Below are 20,500 nucleotides of genomic sequence, written 5' to 3'. Positions count from 1 at the left end.
CTCATAGTGATTTTCATTTCTAGGGAACCTTTCATCTAATAAAACCAGACTACTTGAACAAAGAAGCCTATTTATAACTCAAGCCATGCCTAAAGAGGTTATTACCAATGCAGAGAAGTTAAACAGCTCACGCAGTGCTACTGAACAAGATGTTGGACAACCAAGAATTAAGCCTACGCATTATTCCACATTCAACTCTGGAACTCTAGACAAAAAAAACCTCAACTGATCTAATCCCCATTTTTGTTGTCCTCCTTTGCTTGTTACACTGACCTGTTGCCACCTGACGAACCAGAACAGTGCTCAGTTTGATGATAGGACTGAAGGTGTGTTTGCTATCAGCCGTCGACGCCAAGATTTTACTGTGACACTTCAAGACCAGCTTATCATCTTGTTTTTGCAACAGCACCAGAATGTCCTCCAAGAGCAGAGTGTAGAGATCTGCACAGGGCGCAAAGGAACCCAGAACGAGTTAAAGACTCATGGTTTTCTATCACACCCCAGCAGAAAGAAAAAGGCTGCATTTTTGATTACTCATGCAGAGGCACTAATCAGTGCTATGCCATTCTAGGCAAAGCTTGCAAATCTTCCTCATCAAAACTACAGCAGAGAGCTACAGATGGGATTGGATCATCTCACGACTGACTGCTGTGTCCCTGCATGGCCTTAATGATACTCCAGCACATTTCAGAATTGACAAGAATGATTTAATCAGCTTTGAGAAACACATACACATCATTATAGGTGGCAGTACGAATCATAATTGGAAACTGCAGAAATGCTTTCCCTCTCCCTCCCTCTCTCAGCAAGCACACACAAACTCAACCCCACATCAGCTGACAAGGAAGACTCACCGATAGTTTTGTCACGATTAACCTTCCAAGTCAAAGGTCCTTCGTGAAGCATTTTTCTCTTTGTGAGATCCAAGTTCTGTCAGCAGGAGGAAGAAAAAAAAGAAGCAGCACTATGAGATGTCTAGGAAAGCAAGCAGTGGTAAAGCATAGAAGTGTCAGAGGGAAGGTAACCCATAGGTGCTCCAATTTGAGCAGCTAAACCCAGCGTGGAAAAAGAACCACGGAGCGAGAACAAGGCATGCTTGTACATCAAAAGTCTTGTGAGAGGTGTCTTTCATCACTCTTCCTCATTCTCTGATCTTTTGACGATGTTTCAGGTGAGCACATGGAGAATTTTCCTTCTAAGTAAAGTTCTTAAGGCATCAGAACGCCATCTGATTTCTAGGAGCTTTTGCAATAGCCCATACAAAGTCTGCAGTCCCAGTATTACAACTGGTTAATGCTTCAGCACTCTATTTGCAAGTCAAGTATGCCCACGAATGACATACTGATATAAAAAGCATTCCAATGATCTGATGGACTTTATAATGTCAATGGATTCTTCAGTCATTTCAGTGCTTGTGACATTTAGATCTGCAGGCAAGTAGAAGTGACAATTTTCACAAGTCATTCCTTCCAAGTCTCAGTCTACAATCAATAACAGCAAGCTTTCATAACTGCCAGTAAGTTCTTCATTTCCTAACTAAATGCTTGTGGGTTTATTTGTGGAAGATTACAGGATATAGTTTTATAGGCAAGTCATCACATAAAGATTTCTTTGAATACACACCGACTTTGGAGAATATAAAGGAGTGATAAATAAACAACACAGAATCTCTAAGTGAGACTGGCACAGGCAGCAGTCAAAGTATCAAATCATCATCATCCTCTTGGTATCTCACTAAGCTTACAAGCTCCACCAGCACTCCTATGTGCAGAACCACGTTGTTACATCCACGGAGATGTTCAGGAAGTCAGCAGAACTAAAGGTTTATCTCCAAGATTGCACATCTGAAGATGGGATAGGAAGAGCCACAAACAGAGCAACAGTGCTGCAATCAGGACGCAAGGAGCAATTGCTTCAGTGCTGCCACTTACCCTGAACTCATCCATCATGGGATCCTCAGACTGCTTTAAGTAGGACAGGTCGAGACGACGCTGATAATCTTCCAGATGCTGCAAAAAAAAAAAACAACAACCCACAATAAACCATTGAAAATGGTCACTCTGATTATCAGAACTCTAATTAGAGTCAGAGAGCAGGCAGTCACGAGTTCCCAAATGCCTGGGATTCCTGTTCTCACAGCAGTACTTGTGCCACAGAGCACCTTTAAGCACAATACACTGTCACTTGTGCACAGATTCCAGCCATGTTGCACAGCTTGCTTCCCTTCACCTCCCTCTCCTCGCCCTGACCGTTGCTGTTAACCCAGCTCAGCTCCCACCTGCTTGTTCTCCGATTCCTTGACAGCCTGGTTCACGTGGTTAAGGATCTGACGGCAGTGATCTGCTGCTTTCTTCACTTTCTCCTTCTCTTCAGGCAGTTCTGCAAGAGAACAGGGAAATGCAATCACTCTCTCTGATAAAGGATGAAGAGGGCACAAATGTCGTGCTGCTGGCTGACCGCAAACAGGCTCCAAAAACATCCTCCTGCTACAGCAACAGCATGCAGCAGTTCCCTTTCCAGCCAGTCTCTAGATCACACAGACAGACACAGGTGAGCCCCATCAATTCTCACCAACACAAGCCACATTATGCATGTAGTTAACTGGCAAATAAACAAGTTCATCAGGGGTAATGGAGTGTCACACGCTTTCTTAATTATGATTAGAGTGACTTATAAATAGAGTGCATTTTTTGCAAGTAATGAAATTACACTGCAAGTTATCTGCTAGTAAACTTGAAAAGGCATTTCATGGTCTTATGAGTCCTCTTTGTCTGTTACACTGGAAACGACTTCCAGTGTGGCACACAGCAGCTGAACTCAAACCTCTGCAAGAACAGGTAATGTTCTGCAGTGCTGTACAGATGTGACAGCTGATGAGAGCTGCACCAGGACTCTGTTGGCCTCTATCATGTGGGACGATGCTTTTTTTCCCCAAGTTCAAACTGCTCTTCAAGTTCTTAGTTAATATCATACGAATGGCCTTCCAGGTTTTTATATGAAGTTGATTTTATATCAGACTTTCGGGGCGTAGGTGAGATGGAAATCTAAGCACTCTTTCTTCCCTCCCCTACTGGGAATTCTGAACAAATTCTATGGAGAACTGATCAGCACAGCACAACCCTTTGGTCGATAACATGGAAATCTTGACCTTAAAAGAAAACAATCAATTTGTTCTGCATTATCTGCTCTTTGTTCCCTTCTTCAGAAACATGTCGATTTGCATCAGCCTCAGCACTGCATGATTTTTGCTTAGACTTTGTGATACTTTTTTTTCTTCCTTGCTCAGAACTGTCCTACATCCATCCATGCTCGTTTAAGTAACTGCATAACTTGATGAGTTCTTATTAGATTCTTCATTCTCCATATTTTTATGTTGGCAATGGACAACCAGGGATTTCTGTTATTGGAAGATCTTATTCTTTTTCTCTCTCTCAAGTGCATCTACATGGAAATTGGAATTCATTTAAATGTGTTTTCTCTTAATAGCCTGATTAGCTATCTTGGTGTGCTAAAGAAGAAAGTAAAAATATGTTTTTCAGAGCATATTTATTACTGAAAATCAATTTACTGAAACAAATGAAGCATCATCTTCAGTGATTGAATTCTTTCCAGTTATTTCCTCCAAAACTGTAGAAAGGTGTTAAACATGCCTACAAAATTACAGAAAGAACAAGCATGCTAATGACTGCTCAGAAACAGCAGCACAGAGGCAAGCTGCCTCTCTGTGAGCTCAAGTTTCAGTTTATCAGAACATGAATAAGGAGGAGTGAAATGATGCTCGCTCTTTTTCCTGTTTGTCTCCTGAATGTAATTCCAGCTACTGCACTGCTGTGTACTCACACAGCATCAGGACTGTGAGGGCACAGAGGAAACATTTCCTTCAGTTTGGTTGTCACAATGACTGAAAACAGGTAATAACGGTAACAGCGTAAAATTAAGGAGCAGCCCAAGAACTGGAGGAAGGGAAGAAGACTGTCAGGAATTCCAGTTCTCTTTTTCAGAAACTATCAGCAAATCAAAGTGCTTTTGTCAGTAATTTCATGAGCAGAGTGGTTTTATCTTCAAAACTTCAGCTTCCACCCCTCGAACTTGTCAAGACCACGTTTGAATGATTACATGTATAACCCAACACAGACTGCCATTCACCTATCCCAAACTAAATCCCCCTGCCCTTCTTATTTTAGCTGGCCCTGCTGGGAGGTCATCAGCATGCAGATGGCTTTTACTGGGTTGTACCAGGTTGGATATTCAGAAAAAATGGACTGTTGGGAAGAGTGGTAGAAGAGGCAGCCCTGGGAAATGGTGGAATCATCATCTTTGGAGGTGTTAAAGAAACATGGAGATGTGGCACTGAGGGACACGGTTAGTGGGCATGGTGGGGAGGGGTTAATGCTTGGACTGGATGATCTTAGAGGTCTTTTCCAACTTTAATGGTTCTGTTCTGTTCTGTTTTTCATGAGAAGAAAAATGAGTTCAATTGAGGAAAAAAGAGACTGGATTTTTTAATTCTACATATTTAGAAAGAATTTATTTAACCTGTCCTCCCGTGAGGAAGGCAGCAATGACATCACAGCGGTGACCTGTAAAATTCAACTGTACTTCAGTCCATGCAATGAAATCACATTTGCTTAGCAAACCTGCTGAGACACAAGCACCAACCACTGGCTACCTGGTGGAAATGCTTTACCTGTGTACTTTGCAATGTTATCCAGCAGAAGGGGGTACTTTGTCAACCTCTGCATCTCTGTTGGAATGATATCCTTCAGCTGCAGGCGGCGACACAGGGGATTACTCTCAGCATCCTAAAATTAAACAGCACAATAAGTACGTTTGTCATTTTTATTAAGAGTATAATTACCTGAATGTGTAACATCTATTCATCACGTAAACGTCTATTACTTCACCTTCTGGTAATTAAATACAAGACAAGAAATGCCAAGATCTATCATTCAGACAATACATCCCTTCTCGATTTGCAATTACGTACAGGAAGGGTTCACAAAGCAGTGGCTTCCTTCCCTCATTACTGCACAGAGGCCTGGCAGCACCTCCAATCAATCTCAGTCACTGCCACACAGGGAAGATATCAGTTTAGCTCTTCATGCTATAGCAAAACCACAGTACATTTTTCAAAATAACGTCAACCTTTGTATTACTGCAGTTCTTCCCAGCTGGTGGTAATGAAGATAATGTTCTCCTCTCCAAATGCCAGAAGTATTCAAGCCCCTTTCCTGGTGGGCAGAATAGGTTTACAGTATCTGTCTTCTGACTTTGGCATGCATCATAATTGCACTGCTATAAGCAGTTTTTCCTCACAGAAGTACTCATCCTTGGGAAACAGCCACCCAAGTGAGATGTGATGCTGCCTGGGGCAGCATGTGCTTTCCTTCATTCCAGCAAGACACTGTGTATGGCAATCTGAAGACAATGTGAAGTGCAATCTCATTAACTGTAACGACTTAATCTAAAGCCCTTCACTATCCCACACCAGCAGCTCAAACCCCTGCATAAAATTCACCTGCACGAAAGTCTGGAAACGAGAGTCTTTCTTCTGGCGGGACTTTATGACCTCTAGAGCAAAGGGCTGGTTACTGCAGAACGTGGCAGTGGCATGTTTCAGCTTCTCCTCTGCTGCTCCACTGAACTGTGCCAGAAAGTCACGAAAGCCAAAAATTAGACAGACCCAACTTCAGCACGAGCTGCTGTCAACAGACATCAAGCCATGTGGCACCACTGCTCTCAGAAGGGAAGGGAGGAATAGTAGCAAAAGAAGGGGGGAAGATGGGAGGAAGAGGGGAGACCTACGACAATCATCAAAGCTCGTTACTGATGGCATTATCCAAATGCCCCTTTAATGCAGACAGCCTGGAGACATCAACCACCTTGCTAGGAAGTCCAATGCCCAGCCTGAACCTCCCCTGGCACAGCTTTCTGCCATTCACTTGTGTTCTATATCTGAGAAGTTACTTCCACGGAATACATCATTTTAAACATTCTGTTTTTAAGCCTTTGTTTGTCCAGCCTATTTAGAAGCCCTGCTATGTGTAAACCCAACATCTCTCCTGTCACCACTCCCAGCATTTCCAGTTCTCTCCACAAGTGCAGATTCAGGGAGAGAATACAGTCCCCCACTGTTAGCTGTAAGAGAAGTGCAAAAACAGCATTCGGATGAATGACCAGTGATTATTTACCAGACTCTGGTCAGCAAAGCCAAGACCAAAGGTCCTGTTTCTTCAGGATTAGCCGTGCTTAAAGACAAGAAGATAACAGAAATATGGCTAGAGAAAACGACAGCCACGAGCAGAGCTGAGAAATGTGCTGCAGATGACAGACAGACAGACAATCACTGCCATCCTTCCCATTCCTACCGCCCAAGTGGTGATGCAGCAAAAGCAACTCCTGAAAATACACTGGAGAATGAGATTCTAGTTTGATTTTTGTGTTTTAGCCACTTAACCAGACACTAGCCATGGAACGATCACACTTGTAAGGTCTAGCTTGCTTTAACTTGTTCAAAAACGAATGCACAAGCTATTTTTTGCTTTTCACAGCACACAGGGGAGAACTAAAAGAGGTTTTTCACTACCAGCCACATCTGATTTTCATTTTCCTCCCTTTTTTTCTGGGATACGAGACAAACGGCGGGATTACAAAAATATAAATCACAAGAGACTTCTGCATGAACATCTGAAAAGAATAAGCAGATTCAATCTTCAATCCCATATTAAGTAGGCTTGAAAACAAACAACAAAACAGGAGACTCCCAGGAGAGACTGAAAAAACCAAAGAGCTTCTCACTCCTGCTCCCATCGTTTGGATCTCATCTTTGAAACAAAGCCTGCAACAGCTCTACAGATCTGAAGAGGCTCAGCTATGCAAACTCTACGACTGGAAATCATGATTTTAAAATATCTTTAACTGCACCAAAGGTGACGTAAGGCTTATTTCAATATTATTGCAGTAAATTGTGCTGCTACATTTCTCAAAACCCTGCTCTCGTTTTAGGTCTCCAAAACTATGTTTCTATTTTACCAATGCACTGAAAGAAGTGTTTTCTTCTTCTTTTCTCCTACCTCCAGTCAAATGAAAATCCTTTGATTGTTTCTGCTTTTCTCTAAACCTCTTTCCCCAGCTCTTTGTTGGCTCCACACAAATAACTGCTCTCAGACCTTCAATTCCCATTAGCTGGGAATTACCTTCATTAGCCTCTGACACCATAGGTCACTTTCTGAAACACATTTTCAAGAATAAAAATGGAATTTACCCAAGAAAGCAAATCCTCCCCAATTTGGTCAATAACAGAAGTCTCATTCCTTTTCCGGACCGCTTTCATCTGATCATTTAATGCCACTTAGAAAAAAAAGAAAAAAGAAAATGTTATTAATACCATTTGCATGCTTAATTTTCCTTACTTTCCATTTCTTTTAAAATAAAACTTCTTCCAAGAAAGCACCAAACATTGAAAAGGTGTCCTGCAATGTAATGAATTCAGCAGTATCTAAAAAATGTTACATCCCTCCTTCACACTTCTATCTCTCCTGTGTTTCAATGACCTCCAAGAACTTTTCCAGTCTTGTCTTTTCTGAGGCTCAGTATCACTGACCTTTTAAAAACCCAGGGCTCATGCAGAACACACTTCAAGCCACCTGCCTAAACAACTGCCTTTACAACTGATTATTCAGTGACAGAGCAGAAACTGTGATTCTGAGCAGTCCTTCCTCCAAACAATTAGAAAGGGTGACTCTTCAAAGCCACCTGCAAGACATCAATCCTCCCATGGCTTTTTCATGTTTTCCTCATCGACAGCTGCAACTTTCTGAGCATTACCCTACAAAGAGTCTTCATCAAAGCACTGTTGTTTTCATCAAACTTGAATGAGCACAAGAGTCTGTGAACACTGATACAAAAAAAGCAAGCATCTGAACTACTGAGCACACGCGTTCTTCATCAGAATATCTTTGCAAATCAGAAAGGAGAAAATTGTGTGTGGAGGGGAGAAGTGCTGCGTGAGGCTGCCTCTTGGTTCAAGGTACCTGCATCAATTTTTCTCAGGTATTTGTAGCCTGAATTCCAGCTCAGACTGCGAAGCCAAGAAGCACCTCAGCCACTCTTACCATGAAGCCCCAGGATATCCTCCAGGTTTGAAAAGATCTTCTTTTTGTCACTGGAGTTGAGGATCCCTTCCCGGGTGACACGCTGGTAGAAAACGTTATGCAGAACCTTCAGGGTGCGGACATGAGCTCTCTCAGTGTAAAACAGCTCTGCAGAGAGACAGGAAGGCAGGACTGTAACTGCTGACTTCAAGATGTGACAACGTGGACTCAAAAGTGAACCAAATACAAGTTGGAAGTATGAACTTGCAAACATCTCCCTCATCTACATTCAATATTCCAGGCTGTTCCACAAAGGTGCCACACTCTACTATGCTTCCATGTTTCAAGAAACAGAGAAGTCCATTGATTCATGACTCAGTTTACCCTACACAAACAGTTTGCTCCTAGGGGCAGGTATTGGCTGCTCAGATTGCTCTGCAGGACTGCAACACCTGAAATTAAAATGAAGTTTTGAAGATGAAGTTTGACAATGGCTGCACTGTGTGTGTTTTCCAGCTGCCTAGACAGCGCCTCTCACTTTCTTTTACAGAACATGATACTGCAAACTGGTTCTTCAGTGTCAGAACACTGAAATATTAATTATTTCTCCCCTAAGGACAGGATCAGTCTCATCCCTGAACACTTCAGTAGCAAATATGAGTTTCACAAACATGAACTCCTCAAGCCCAAAGCAACACATGGCACCACACTGGACAGACTGGTGACAAAAGACCTTGTTTTAGATTTTAACAGCTCTAAAGCTCTGCAGGACAAGATTTCAGCTTTCTGTTCGGTAAGATAGGAAAAAAATATCTCCATCTCACCATTAATCACTTCTTGCCTCTTGATCTCATAGGGTTTCAGCCCCATCAGCACTTCTCGGCTCACAAGCTGCTGCCAGTTGGGAGGGTCTGTGTCCATGTCAAAGTCATACAGCTCATCCTCACTTTGCACATCTGCAAAACCAACGCTGTCCATCCTAATGGGAAAAATATGCCACATCACTGCCATTTCAGGCATGGATACAAGGAAGAAAGAAGAGAAAAATCGAGGCACACACAGCAGTTGTAAAGCATTACACAAATATGCTCTCTAATAAGCTGTTCCATGTCTGAAACTACGAGAATGCTTTGCAATTTTGCCCTTTGCAGAACAACTAGGAGTGAATATCTGTTCTTGCAGTGTTTTCATAAATCTCCTTCCAGTGTTAGAGAAAAATAATTTGCTTAGGGTCAAATAGCAAGTAGGAGAAAGGGCAAGTCACTGTTTCTTTGCAGATACACAGCTAACATTTAAAAAGAAAACCCGAGAATCTCAATTCCATCACCCATCAATTCCAATCAGCAGATGTAGCACTTACTGTCTTTCACTCATTGATCAAAGGCTTTATCTGCATACGATCTGCTCCACCTGCCCTATGCACAGGTGTTCCATTTCATCCATATGTTACTTAAGAACAGGAAAAGATCACACAAGCAATTGTACTGGCTCAGAACAACGAACACTGCTGCGTTCTGCTTCATAACCAATGAAAATGTCACTCAAATCAATTAAGATGAAACAGTTTCAAGCACACTTACTTGCGAAAAGGCTTTGGTGTCCCCATGTCGACCACTCTGCAAAGAAAGAAAGGAAGTATGAGGGAACCATGCTCACAGCTGTGCTACAGCCACTGCCACATCCTGGGGCACCACGGTTACCTCTCTGACTCTCCCTCCTCCTCTGGCAAGTTTTCCAAGGGAGATGGGAATTCAAAAGTAGTGTTGGGTGTGCGGGGTGTGCCATCCACACACTCATTAGCAGGTGGGGCTTCTCCTGTCTGCTTCGAGCCTGAGAGGGAATGAATAAGAAACATCAAAAATCCTATCAAGCTGGAGTGCATTAGAGTATATCTTCACAACCTCTTCACAGCCTCTTCATTCACAGCCTCATTCCAACTCAGAGCTAGAACTGAATTTGTAAGCTTGGTAAGAATAATCTCAATTAGATATGTTTCCAGGCAACACTGATTCGTGCAGCAGGCACCTCAGGCTGTCTTTTTCCCACTGGATGATCCAACAACACCATGACAAAAGCCACCAGACAGTAATTTTTGGCCACGGTAAGATCTCATGACTTGATCAAGGATCAAGTCTGAAAAGATGACCGAGCACTCAGGAAGATTATGTGACATAAACACATCTTCATTGCTCAGGTCCCCTGCATTAGAGGCATCCTTTCCGCATTCCACTCCAAATACAACTTACAACAGACTCCCTCTGCAACAGTATCATCCTAACCTGATTCACTGTCCTTGTTTCCCTCTGGAGATGAGAAAGGACCCACTGCCAACGGAGACATGGGGTTGGCAGGTGGGTATGGTGCATCTGTGCCATCGCTGCAGGCCCCACTCTGGCGCACCTTGCCCGAATCTGGAGGCTCTGGGCTAACAGAAGGCACTGCAGGGATGTGCTTTTGGTGGCGCTGCTTCTGTATCTCCATGGCTCTGCCAACTAAACAAATACAGAGTTGTTACACGGCTGAAAGAGCTTTTACCTGCTCCCAACAGAATCGGAATCAGGATTATTTCAGGATACCTACATAAAACGTGTTTTTAAAGACAAATCTTAATTTAAAGAAGAAAATTCTGCTGAGTCTTTTTAGTGCTTTTTTGTGTGCGTGTGTGCATATTTTGTTTTCTTTTTAAAGACAGAGTCTGATAGGTTTTCAAGCTCATACTTGGGGTGCACACATTTCCTTGTCTGACATACTTGCACTGCTGTCATGTCGGCTCGGTCTCCTCGGTGGACCCAAGAGATTAGGAAAGCCTCTCCTCTTTCCTTTTTCATCTCCTTCTTTCTCTTTCTTGATGCTTTGCTGCAATAATACAGAGGACAGAAGAGCAAAGCAAACAGGTAACTCATTTTTTCACATTCAGTTGTTTACTGACGTATTGACTAATTATTTCAGATAGCAGCAGCAGTTTGGTACAAGTTCATTTGTACCAACCTATTCAGGGTTCAGCATCCTGCAGCTAACAGCCACAGAGAGCAGGAGCAGCTTATGAATAGTGTGTAACAGGTTTATAGCAGCAGGGAGTCACAGCATCCTCAAGATGCATCTGTTAAAAGCAAAAACTCACACCCTGGTTTTAACTTAGCAGCCAAGGAGCTAAAAAACACTCTCCTTCCTGGGTTAAGAGACACAGCCACAGCGACCAGCAGCGCCTTGTTTCTCTAAGGAACAACCTCGTGACTCCAAAGCTTCACAACCATACAGATTCTAATCTGGGAAGGAGAAATACAACTTAGCACACCGCTTCAGAAGGGCTGCTAATGCTCCATCTGACCTTTTCACACTGTCAGTGCAGAACTGCTTATGACAGCCCTAACATTTCAAAGGAAGGTGGAATGCTGATGAAAATATACAGTTACTGAGACCAGACACATCCCATACTGTGAGAGATGACAGCAGAGATGGAGTTTGGGTGAGAGAACTCATTCTTAGGCAAGTTTCTTAAGACAAAAATTGAACTATACTGACCAATTGCCCGAATGGATGTATCTGAAAACATATGTAACATATGTATCAAGGGTAGATAATGGGAAATGGATTTAAGTTGAGGGAGGGAAGATTTAGGTTGGATGTCAGGGGGAAGTTCTTTGCTGTAAGAGCGGTGAGGTGCTGGAACAGCTGCCCAGAGAGGCTGTGATGCCCCGTCCATCCCTGGAGGTGTTCAAGGCCAGGTTGGATGGGACTCTGGGCAGCCTGGGCTGCTATGAAATGGGGAGGTTGGTGGCCCTGCATGTGGTGGGGGGTTGGAGATTCGTGATCCTTGAGGTCCCTTCCAACCCTGGCCATTCTGTGATTCTGTATAACCCAATCACAGCTGTTAGGCTTTCTGTGCAGCTTGATAATCCTAGATGCTCTTGACACAATGAAGGCAGTAAAATCACACCAACTTCCTGGTATCATACAAAAGTATATTTTGAGTTCTAATGAAGCATCCATGCTGGGCAGCTTTACACAAATGCACACTGGCTACAGCACTACTACCTTGATCTTTGGCAAGAAACCAATACGGCCACGCTTCTGCTCCAGGTTCCGAGCCTCTTTAGCTTTGACTCCCAGGTGCTTCATGTAAGTAAGAATCACATATTGTATGGTGGAGCTGTCAAATAAATACAAGGATGGAAGTTAAGGAGAAATGTACTGGGAAAAATCCATTTTGTTAAGAAAAGAAAACAGATGAAATGTAAAAGTTTCAAGGAGAAATTAATTAAACCAGAAGCTTTTTTTTTTTTTTTTTTTTTTTTAATATGAAACTATGCATTATTTACTATGGGAAAGCCCCAACTAATATTAGAATCTAATTCCTCATAAACAAAAGATGCAGTTTATAAAAGGTGTACCAGCCTGAGAAGTAAAATTAAAATGTTACCAATTACACAGGTGTAAACTCATAGATTAGGCACATATCTGAAGTCAGATCATGGTTTAGAGTTACTGGAAATCAGTACAGTAAGAGGTCTGGCTGCTGTAAGAACAGTAAAAGCTAACAGGCTGGTTGCAGGGTGTCAGATAAACCAAATGGGGCACAGCATGCACAGATAATGAACATTCAGACTGGACTGAAACAACCACAGAACAAAACCAAACGACACAGATGAACTCTCTGCAACTTTTTCTGGTGGGAGTCAAAGACAATGAACTTCAGAACAAGGAGAGTTTGAAAACAAGGGGTTGATGCTCCAAATCGGAGATCATTATGCCAGCGGATTCAGAAAGGGAGAGTCTGGAGTTACAGCCAGCAGAGGGCTGTCTTGTTTTGCTCAGCAGAAGACAGGGTCAGCAGAACCAGCATCAGCAACCGAGTTCTCAATTCTAGGACCACACAACTTTCATTACCTCTTGTCTTCCTCCAAAGGCTGAGATGTCATCCTATGCAAAGAAGTAAAAGAGAATGTAAAAAAAGAAACTCAATTAACAATTAATACCCAGTCACATCTACCCAGAGTGCCAGCTCTTATGTTCAAAGTGTCCTTTCCAATATAAAAAAGCCCCAGAAAAAAAGAAAAGTTAAACAAAAATGAAGGGTCAGTTGGGACAATTGGGTTCACATCAAAATGAAAGACAAACGAGGTTCTGAAACTACCTGCTTCTGCAGCCCAAGTGAAGAACTCAGATCAAATAATACACATGACAGCAGTGGGAGCACTGCCACTCCTATTAGAGCAGTAGCCTCCCTGAAAAGATATAAGGACTTTAAATAACTACTGCCTTACTTTTAGCTATAATTACTCAGAGATACATTAGCAGCAAAACAGGGAAGTAATGCAAAAGCACTGGTTAACAAATCACTTCTGTCGTAGCTCCCAACTCTTTTGCTCTGCACTTGTCAGGTTCAGGATGAAACCATCTTCACTTCACTCAATTACACTTGCCAATACTCACAGGACTTCCTCAATCTTGGCAATAATCTGTTCTGCACATGCTCTTTCCTTCTCCACCGCGTTCCGGTCACGAACCCTTTCTGCATCCAACTTGGTCAACTCTCCCTCTGCCAGGGTCAACCCCATACTACGTTTCTGCCTGAAATACAGAGAGAAGAAAGAATCACTTCAAAATAAATACTGACCTGTAACAAGAGAAAGCAACCTCCTGACATTCAGAAGGCCAAAAAGGTTGCCTTATTGGTTTGCAGCATTTCTCTACAGCATTTGCAATCACTGTAAAACAGAGCTAAGATGGCCTTCAGAGGGGTAACATTTTACAGCATTTATCAAGAGAAGTAGCTATGGCAATGACCAGAAGTGGGCATTCTTTTTGCAGCCTCCAAGGTTATATACTTGAAGCACAGACTTGAATATTTTTAGCTATGAAGACGACAATTACTGAACAGATTATCTTGAGATGGTCTCTCACACTAGCACAGAATGCTCATGACTGCACATAAAAGGACTTATCAGTTACCAAATTATATGATTTGTAGATAATAGTTCTCTAAAGTGGATTATTTCTTGTCTAAAGGGGAGTAAAAATAAAGAATGATATACATTGATTAAAAATACAGTGTCTCTGTTCAATGCAGAGGGATTGGACTCGATGACCTTTAAAGGTCTCTTCCAACTCAAATGATTCTACAATTCTAAGAAAGATTTATGTAACACCATTAAGCAACAATATTCTAAATGTGGCTCCAATAACTTTTAGAATAAAGAATCCAGTCTTTGATACTGATCTTGCAACTGACTACATGCAGCACGGTGTCAAAAGACACTCAGAGGTTGGTCAGAGTGAGCCCTCTCTCCAGTGCTATCTTCCTATTCAGTCCAAGACAAATGTTCCTTGAGTTTGGAATTCCTTCTTATCAGGCATGAATTAAACAAAAACTGTACAGGCAACTGCTGTTACCTGAAATCTTCCAGATTCCTCTGAACTTCTGGACAGACTTTATCTTGCATAGTTTGTATATAGTGGCGATGAAGCTCTTCAGGAATGAGTTCTGGCCTTCTTTTCTCTGTAAGTCAGAAGAGAAAGTTAACAGATTATTCTTTCCAGAAGAGAAATAGTTCACACTACCTTAGAATAAAGTCGTTCACACACAACTTAAACCATCCAAGAATTCCCTTTTGCCTTCCACTTATTGATAATACGAATTTCAGTGCATTAAGCATAAATAGCTTTGGTCACATCCAGCATTAGACCAAAAGATACACTTGCCAACATGGGCAGTTCTTCCCACCACCAATGCATCTATCAGAGCATGCACTACGTTCTGTCTCTCCCTATAAACACACAGTACTGTACATCTGAAGCAACCCCACGGTTATTTGCTGGGACTGCCTCAAACAGCAGAAGCTGAAAAGCAGAATTCCAAGGCAGGAGTGCCTTACCTAGATCTACAGAGATTTCATCTGGTATTGGAACTTTAAGATTCTGCAAAAGAAAAGGAACACTGGAGGAATACATCTAACAAGCAGCACCCCAATAAAACGCACAATACAAAGTGCATAATACAATGCCCTTCAAACCCCAAATCATATAACAGCTGAACATCCTGAACATATTCAGGATGGAAACCTCCCCTATGATACACACAGACACACACACACATATATATAAAATGTAATACACGAGGATGATCTCATCTAAGCAGGTGATCATAGCCTCTGCAACACAACATGGTAGTCTGAGATGAGATGGTAAAGAGGTTTCTCAGGCTTACCAACACACACATGAAATTGCCTGACCTTGACAACAGACACATCAATGCACGCAGCAGATATTAACTAAAATGCAGTGTATGACAATTAAAGCTAGATTGCACGTAACCAAATTATTTTTCCTATCAGATAATGCATTTCCTGTGATTTAAACAACTACCAGGCAGCTGGGGCTATTTGGCATTTATTTTCCTTTATTCAATGGTAATATTTTAAACAACACAGTAAAATCCTTTTGATTCTTGAAGGCCTGACTAACTCCTTAGTTTTTTCCACTTCAGAGAGCAAAGAAAGGTAAAAGTCAACTTTCTAAATATGCCTGAAAACAAAAGAAAGTTCTGGAACCTACTGCAGCTCGGTCCAAGAAGAACTGGTAAAACTCCAGGAAGACACGCCGAGTCTCCTTCGCATTGGTCTGCTTGTACAAGTCTGAGTAAAGGTAGCACAACTGTGGGAAACAGGAGGAGAAGTAATTTAGAGATACTACAACAACTCTTCTAACACCCCTAATTCAAACCTTTCTTCACTGTCATGCAAAGAATTCAGCATTGTTGATTTGCAAGCCCTCCTAGCTATCTTCAGCCAACCACAGGTAGCCTCAGCTGGTCAGCTATGCTGCCACAGACTCAGTGCAGGACAAGGAAAAACACAGAGATCAGGCTACACAACTCAGAACTAAGGGACAGAAACCATTCCCACTACCTGAGGCTGAAATTAAATGCTTTCAGAGCTGAATATTTATTTGTAAATAGCTGAATGTTCTAGAGACAGTTCTCTTCATTCTTCTCTTCCTTTATCTGACGTAAGCTCATGCCTGCTGAAGATCTGTATTTCTCTCCTTTCCAATCCAGCTATGTTGTTGGTAATGCTACACAAGAATAAGGAGTTCCTGACACACACTACAAATTTTGGCCAGGGAAACAATTCTAGAACATCCTACCAATGCTGCAGGGTCAAACTGGGACACCACATGGTGCAGAAGAACAGCCAGGTGAGCTGGGCGAGACTTCAGGAGCTCAATGTTTTGGAAACAACTGCATTGTCCATTTATCTGTGGAGATACATGGAAACTGTTTGAATTATTCAAGAAAGCTACTGTGCAGAACAAAAAACAAAACAAGAAGCTTCTTCCAACAGCTTAACACTTCATTTGTTGAATTGAAATGAAAACTGATCAATTCCAGAACCTCCACAGTGTCATTGTAGTATCCCAGGAAGGGCTTACAATGACAACACACCTTTTAAACACATCTCTCAACACTGAATATAATGTAATGAAATACAACTCAGAACACAGGAGAGCTAAAGTACCTCAGAGTGAATATGTCAAAAGCCATGTGAGCTACATTGCTGTGACCACAGCGCAGAACAATTAGAAGAAACTTAATAAGCAAAAGGAAACTAAATAAAGCAAATAAAACTTCAAGCCTTCTTGAAATTCAAGAAGAGTAACAGAAATAAAGACAAAAACCCCCAGGTGTTACCATTTGGCACGGTCAGTGGTAAGAGGAATCACATGCCCTAATTCTTAATTAAACACGAGAACAGTTCAATAAAACTAAGCCATGGAACACTTGCAATTAAAGCACAGAAAGACTAGTCAACGTGGGAAGAAGAATGGCTGAGGCTGCAAGTCATTCCCACCTGCTCCTGCTCAGTGTCAAAGTCATCATCCTCTGCTCCAATGATCTGTGGTCCCACACGGGATGAAGGACTTCCAATGCTGGACTGAGAATCCTGGGGTGAGTCAGGAGTGGGAGAAGGGAAGGAAGAGAAGTGCACTGCAGTTACTCCCGTGGAACAGTCATCTTTCTTCACCCAGTCAAAGATACTGCTATCATTTTAATCCTCCTCAAATTTCAATGGAAACCCAAGTGCCTTCATTCAACCTCGTACAAGCTTAGGGTCGCAAGATTCCTTTCAGCATAGTTCTCCCAAATTGGAAGCGTTCAGAAATGTCAAAGCAGATGACTCAAAACCAATTGCATCATCTACAGATTTCTGAGCACACTAAGCATGCAGCATATGACAAATGTCAGCTTAGCATAAATGGAGAAATATGACTTTAGAAAATCATGTAAGATGAGGGAAAAATACTTCAGAAGTCATCCTAAGGAAAACAACAGCACTTCCAACCACGTTCCATTTCTATCTGCTCTGAAGGCCATAATGATCTAAAGAAAAAACACTGCTCTTCATTTAGTGTTGAATTCAGGGAATAAAACATGCACAACAGCTTTAGCCCTTTTAGGTCCAGCTGTTTTACTGCTGATTATCTATTTCTTGTCTCTAAATGGGCCCGCTCTTAAGCTCCATAAACATTTATTCAGCTAATTAACATTCCCTGCACAACTTTAATCGCGTTTCATTTTCTAATGCAAAGTTTATGGGTGCTTCATCTAAAAAGAAAGGAAAAAAACCATGCCAAATGGGACTATCACAGGCGACGCTGCTGTGGTTCTTTATGTTTTGGACTCACAGTATCTTGAACCTCAGTCTTCTCTGGGCTCTCATCCAGATAAACCCGCTCCTTCAGGCCACTGCGAGGACTCTGGGAAAAAAGGAAGTTCAGTTCTGGTGAGTAACAGCAAATCCAGGAAAATGAGAACAGCACAGTACGTTTTTCAGCCACGACAGACAAATGTTTTCCTTTCTCTCAGAGCGAACTGTTAACCAGTTGAAGTACCAACAGGCAAACTGCACAGCTCCAAAACAACAACAAACAGCAACAAAAACATCCAACAAAACAGAACAACCCAATGGAGAAGGTGTTTTATTAAGAATGCTAGAAGCACTGAATAAAGGCAGAGCTGTAAAAATAAAACCTGCCAGTACACCTCTCCTTATCTTCCTCTTTGCTCTCTCCACCTTTTACAGCAGTTCATGTAGTACTCGTGCTGCTAGTTTCTCTGGCTAGCCCCTGTCCCATTTCCCAATATTTATTAGGAAGATAGCCAGGAATTCTGTTCTGTGTTTCTCATAAACAAACATGAGTGACACCTCTAACCAGATAAGGAATTGGTAGGGAAGTATTTTGAAATAGCCATCTGGGATGATCATCATAGCTCACGTTCTGGAGGTGCACCTGATCCACCTTCCTATCACTACCAACTACTAGCACAGATTTGGCTCCCACATCCTTAACTTAAGCAATAAGCTTAAGTCAAAGCCCAAGCACAGAGACTCAATTCCACTGCACTAATCAGACAGTGACTTAATTAAGGTTTAGGCGTTAAGGCACTCCAATAAGGAGACCATACGAGTACAGATTGATAACTGAAGAGAGAGCAGACTAGGAGATTTTACTGTTGGCAATAATTGAAGCTTATTTGGTAGAAGTAAGGCTCTTCCTCACTTTCATGGCAATGTGCCCAGTGACTGGATCTGAGTCACAGCTACCGTAATTGGAACATTAACATGCTCTTAAAAAGATACTCTTAATTGGCCTCTCTCAATTTTGAGAAAGATGCTGTCATCCATCTTTCTTTGTCTGGTTACAGGGAGTGTGCCAGGAAAATCTAATCCTGGATAAGAACCCAAAACCCACACTATTGCTTTCCCAATCCCTAATGGAAAACCGGTGTAGTATGGTTCCTCAGGGAAATGTCTTTGGTGAGTACTTCAAAGCCTGTTCTAGTAACACACAGCCTTATTGAGACACAGCACCTATCTGTAATAGACAGAACATCACAAGCTTTAAAAATCTGCACAAGGAAAGCAAATCCAAGAGGTATAGAATCCCAACCATGGAGCTGTACAATACTCACATCAGCAATGTCACTGTTCGGTCGAGAGGGGCTGTCACTACTGTAATCCAGTTTGCTCAGAGCATCTCCACTCTCTGCCTCCACTTCACTGACCTGCAGCGATTCTGCCACAGACCTGGAGGACAAAACTCCATCCTGAAAAGATAAAGTGAGCTGTGAGCAGTACTGAGCCAGTAAAATATTTCAAGGGACAGTACTCCAACATCAGCTGCTTCAAAACCTGGAAAAAAAGCTGTTTCAAAGCCTAACCCGTTCATAAAATCTTATTTATAAACCATTTATTAAACTTTCTTCACGTACCCAAAAGAGGTTGCAATGGCAAACTAATACATTCCATAATTGGCTTTAAAAGCAGTCCTTCACAGATCGTTTGGAAGCTCACTGTAGAGCACACTTCACACACTGACATTGCATTGTATTGCTTCTGCCAGCACAAGTCTCAACTCTAGAGGGTGCCATCTGCCTGTGCAAGCACCAAAGAGCACGGTAAAAAAAACTCCTGCTTGCCCAGAACACCATCATCTCCCAAGAATTTTCAACCAGAACATATCACAGAGAAGCCTGACACATTTGGTTACCTGAGCACAGCCTGTGGCTTTGGACAGCTGCTCCTGCAGCTGAGTAATGTGCTTCTTTGTTTCCTGTATCTCTCTGAGCAGTCGTGAGCTGGAAGATCGGCTGTACTCTTCTTGCAGAGACTGAAAAGTAGTTTTATGAGGCTTCATCACTCAGGATCTCCTCGGTACCAGAGCTTACAAGTACAGCCTACCACTGATCTTCATTCCACTTACATATCTTAAATAATATTCAGTACATTTGCACAACCACTATAGATGCTACAGAACGTCTATTTTAAATAGCTCTCCTTTGTGCTGTGCCACATGACTGCAATCTAGAGATCTACTGAAATAATCACAACTGCAGTGAGGATACAGCTGAAGACCAGTAACTCAGCAGCACCAAGGAGCACAGTGCCAACTGTCGCTCCCAGAGAGAAATGACTCATGCTTAGTTTGAGTCACAGATGCTCACGTGTCCTAGGATTGGACCAGACTGACATATAAGTATGTTTCCACTTAAAGCACCCACTGCTGGTTGTTTTCCTACCCTGACAAGGATTGAAAACTACAGGGCTGATCAACAAGAGCAATTAGAGTCAGATCTCTGCACACAGAAGAGCTAGATGAAAACACAAGTCATGTTAAGGAATGCCACTGTCATGTTAAGAAGTCATGTTAAGAGAATGCTACTGAACATCAAAAACCATTCCTTATAATTCAGCCCCTTCCCTTTCCTGCACCTCTTTTGAAGGCAAGCAACAAATTCCAGTACCTGCAGCCGCTCCTGCTCTTTCTGTAGCATCTTTCTCAGAATCTCCACCTTCTGGTTGTGGACAATATTATTCTCCTCCTAGAAAATACAGAGGAATTAAGGG

At 42.1% G+C, this 20,500-nt stretch overlaps 1 protein-coding gene across 4 annotated transcripts in view; it reads right to left on the bottom strand.

The window, feature by feature from the left end:
• The window catches only part of ARHGEF12 (Rho guanine nucleotide exchange factor 12), a 63,798-nt gene that overhangs the window by 7,731 nt on the left and 35,567 nt on the right, over nucleotides 1-20,500 (bottom strand). For 2 of the 4 annotated variants that reach the window (XM_052697266.1, XM_052697268.1), the window contains 25 exons: nucleotides 20,398-20,475; nucleotides 19,644-19,763; nucleotides 19,066-19,200; nucleotides 17,778-17,849; nucleotides 16,943-17,035; nucleotides 16,239-16,349; nucleotides 15,648-15,746; nucleotides 14,969-15,011; nucleotides 14,487-14,592; nucleotides 13,527-13,664; nucleotides 12,981-13,013; nucleotides 12,126-12,243; nucleotides 10,844-10,949; nucleotides 10,373-10,585; nucleotides 9,794-9,923; nucleotides 9,674-9,709; nucleotides 8,918-9,072; nucleotides 8,115-8,261; nucleotides 7,265-7,350; nucleotides 5,519-5,644; nucleotides 4,688-4,802; nucleotides 2,279-2,379; nucleotides 1,932-2,009; nucleotides 855-930; nucleotides 274-441 (listed from right to left, as the gene is read on the bottom strand). In XM_052697266.1, the coding sequence (XP_052553226.1) occupies nucleotides 274-441; nucleotides 855-930; nucleotides 1,932-2,009; nucleotides 2,279-2,379; nucleotides 4,688-4,802; nucleotides 5,519-5,644; nucleotides 7,265-7,350; nucleotides 8,115-8,261; nucleotides 8,918-9,072; nucleotides 9,674-9,709; nucleotides 9,794-9,923; nucleotides 10,373-10,585; nucleotides 10,844-10,949; nucleotides 12,126-12,243; nucleotides 12,981-13,013; nucleotides 13,527-13,664; nucleotides 14,487-14,592; nucleotides 14,969-15,011; nucleotides 15,648-15,746; nucleotides 16,239-16,349; nucleotides 16,943-17,035; nucleotides 17,778-17,849; nucleotides 19,066-19,200; nucleotides 19,644-19,763; nucleotides 20,398-20,475 (2,683 nt within the window). The remainder of the gene's footprint in view (nucleotides 1-273; nucleotides 442-854; nucleotides 931-1,931; nucleotides 2,010-2,278; nucleotides 2,380-4,687; nucleotides 4,803-5,518; nucleotides 5,645-7,264; nucleotides 7,351-8,114; nucleotides 8,262-8,917; nucleotides 9,073-9,673; nucleotides 9,710-9,793; nucleotides 9,924-10,372; nucleotides 10,586-10,843; nucleotides 10,950-12,125; nucleotides 12,244-12,980; nucleotides 13,014-13,526; nucleotides 13,665-14,486; nucleotides 14,593-14,968; nucleotides 15,012-15,647; nucleotides 15,747-16,238; nucleotides 16,350-16,942; nucleotides 17,036-17,777; nucleotides 17,850-19,065; nucleotides 19,201-19,643; nucleotides 19,764-20,397; nucleotides 20,476-20,500) is intronic. The other 2 variants (XM_052697267.1, XM_052697269.1) reach the window with 1 other exon arrangement.

Source organism: Tympanuchus pallidicinctus, unplaced genomic scaffold (genome assembly GCF_026119805.1).
Source record: "Tympanuchus pallidicinctus isolate F22 unplaced genomic scaffold, pur_lepc_1.0 scaffold30, whole genome shotgun sequence".
NCBI classification, from domain to species: domain Eukaryota; kingdom Metazoa; phylum Chordata; class Aves; order Galliformes; family Phasianidae; genus Tympanuchus; species Tympanuchus pallidicinctus.
Note: the sequence above shows the minus strand (reverse complement) of the source record. Positions and strands in the feature narration are given on the sequence as shown.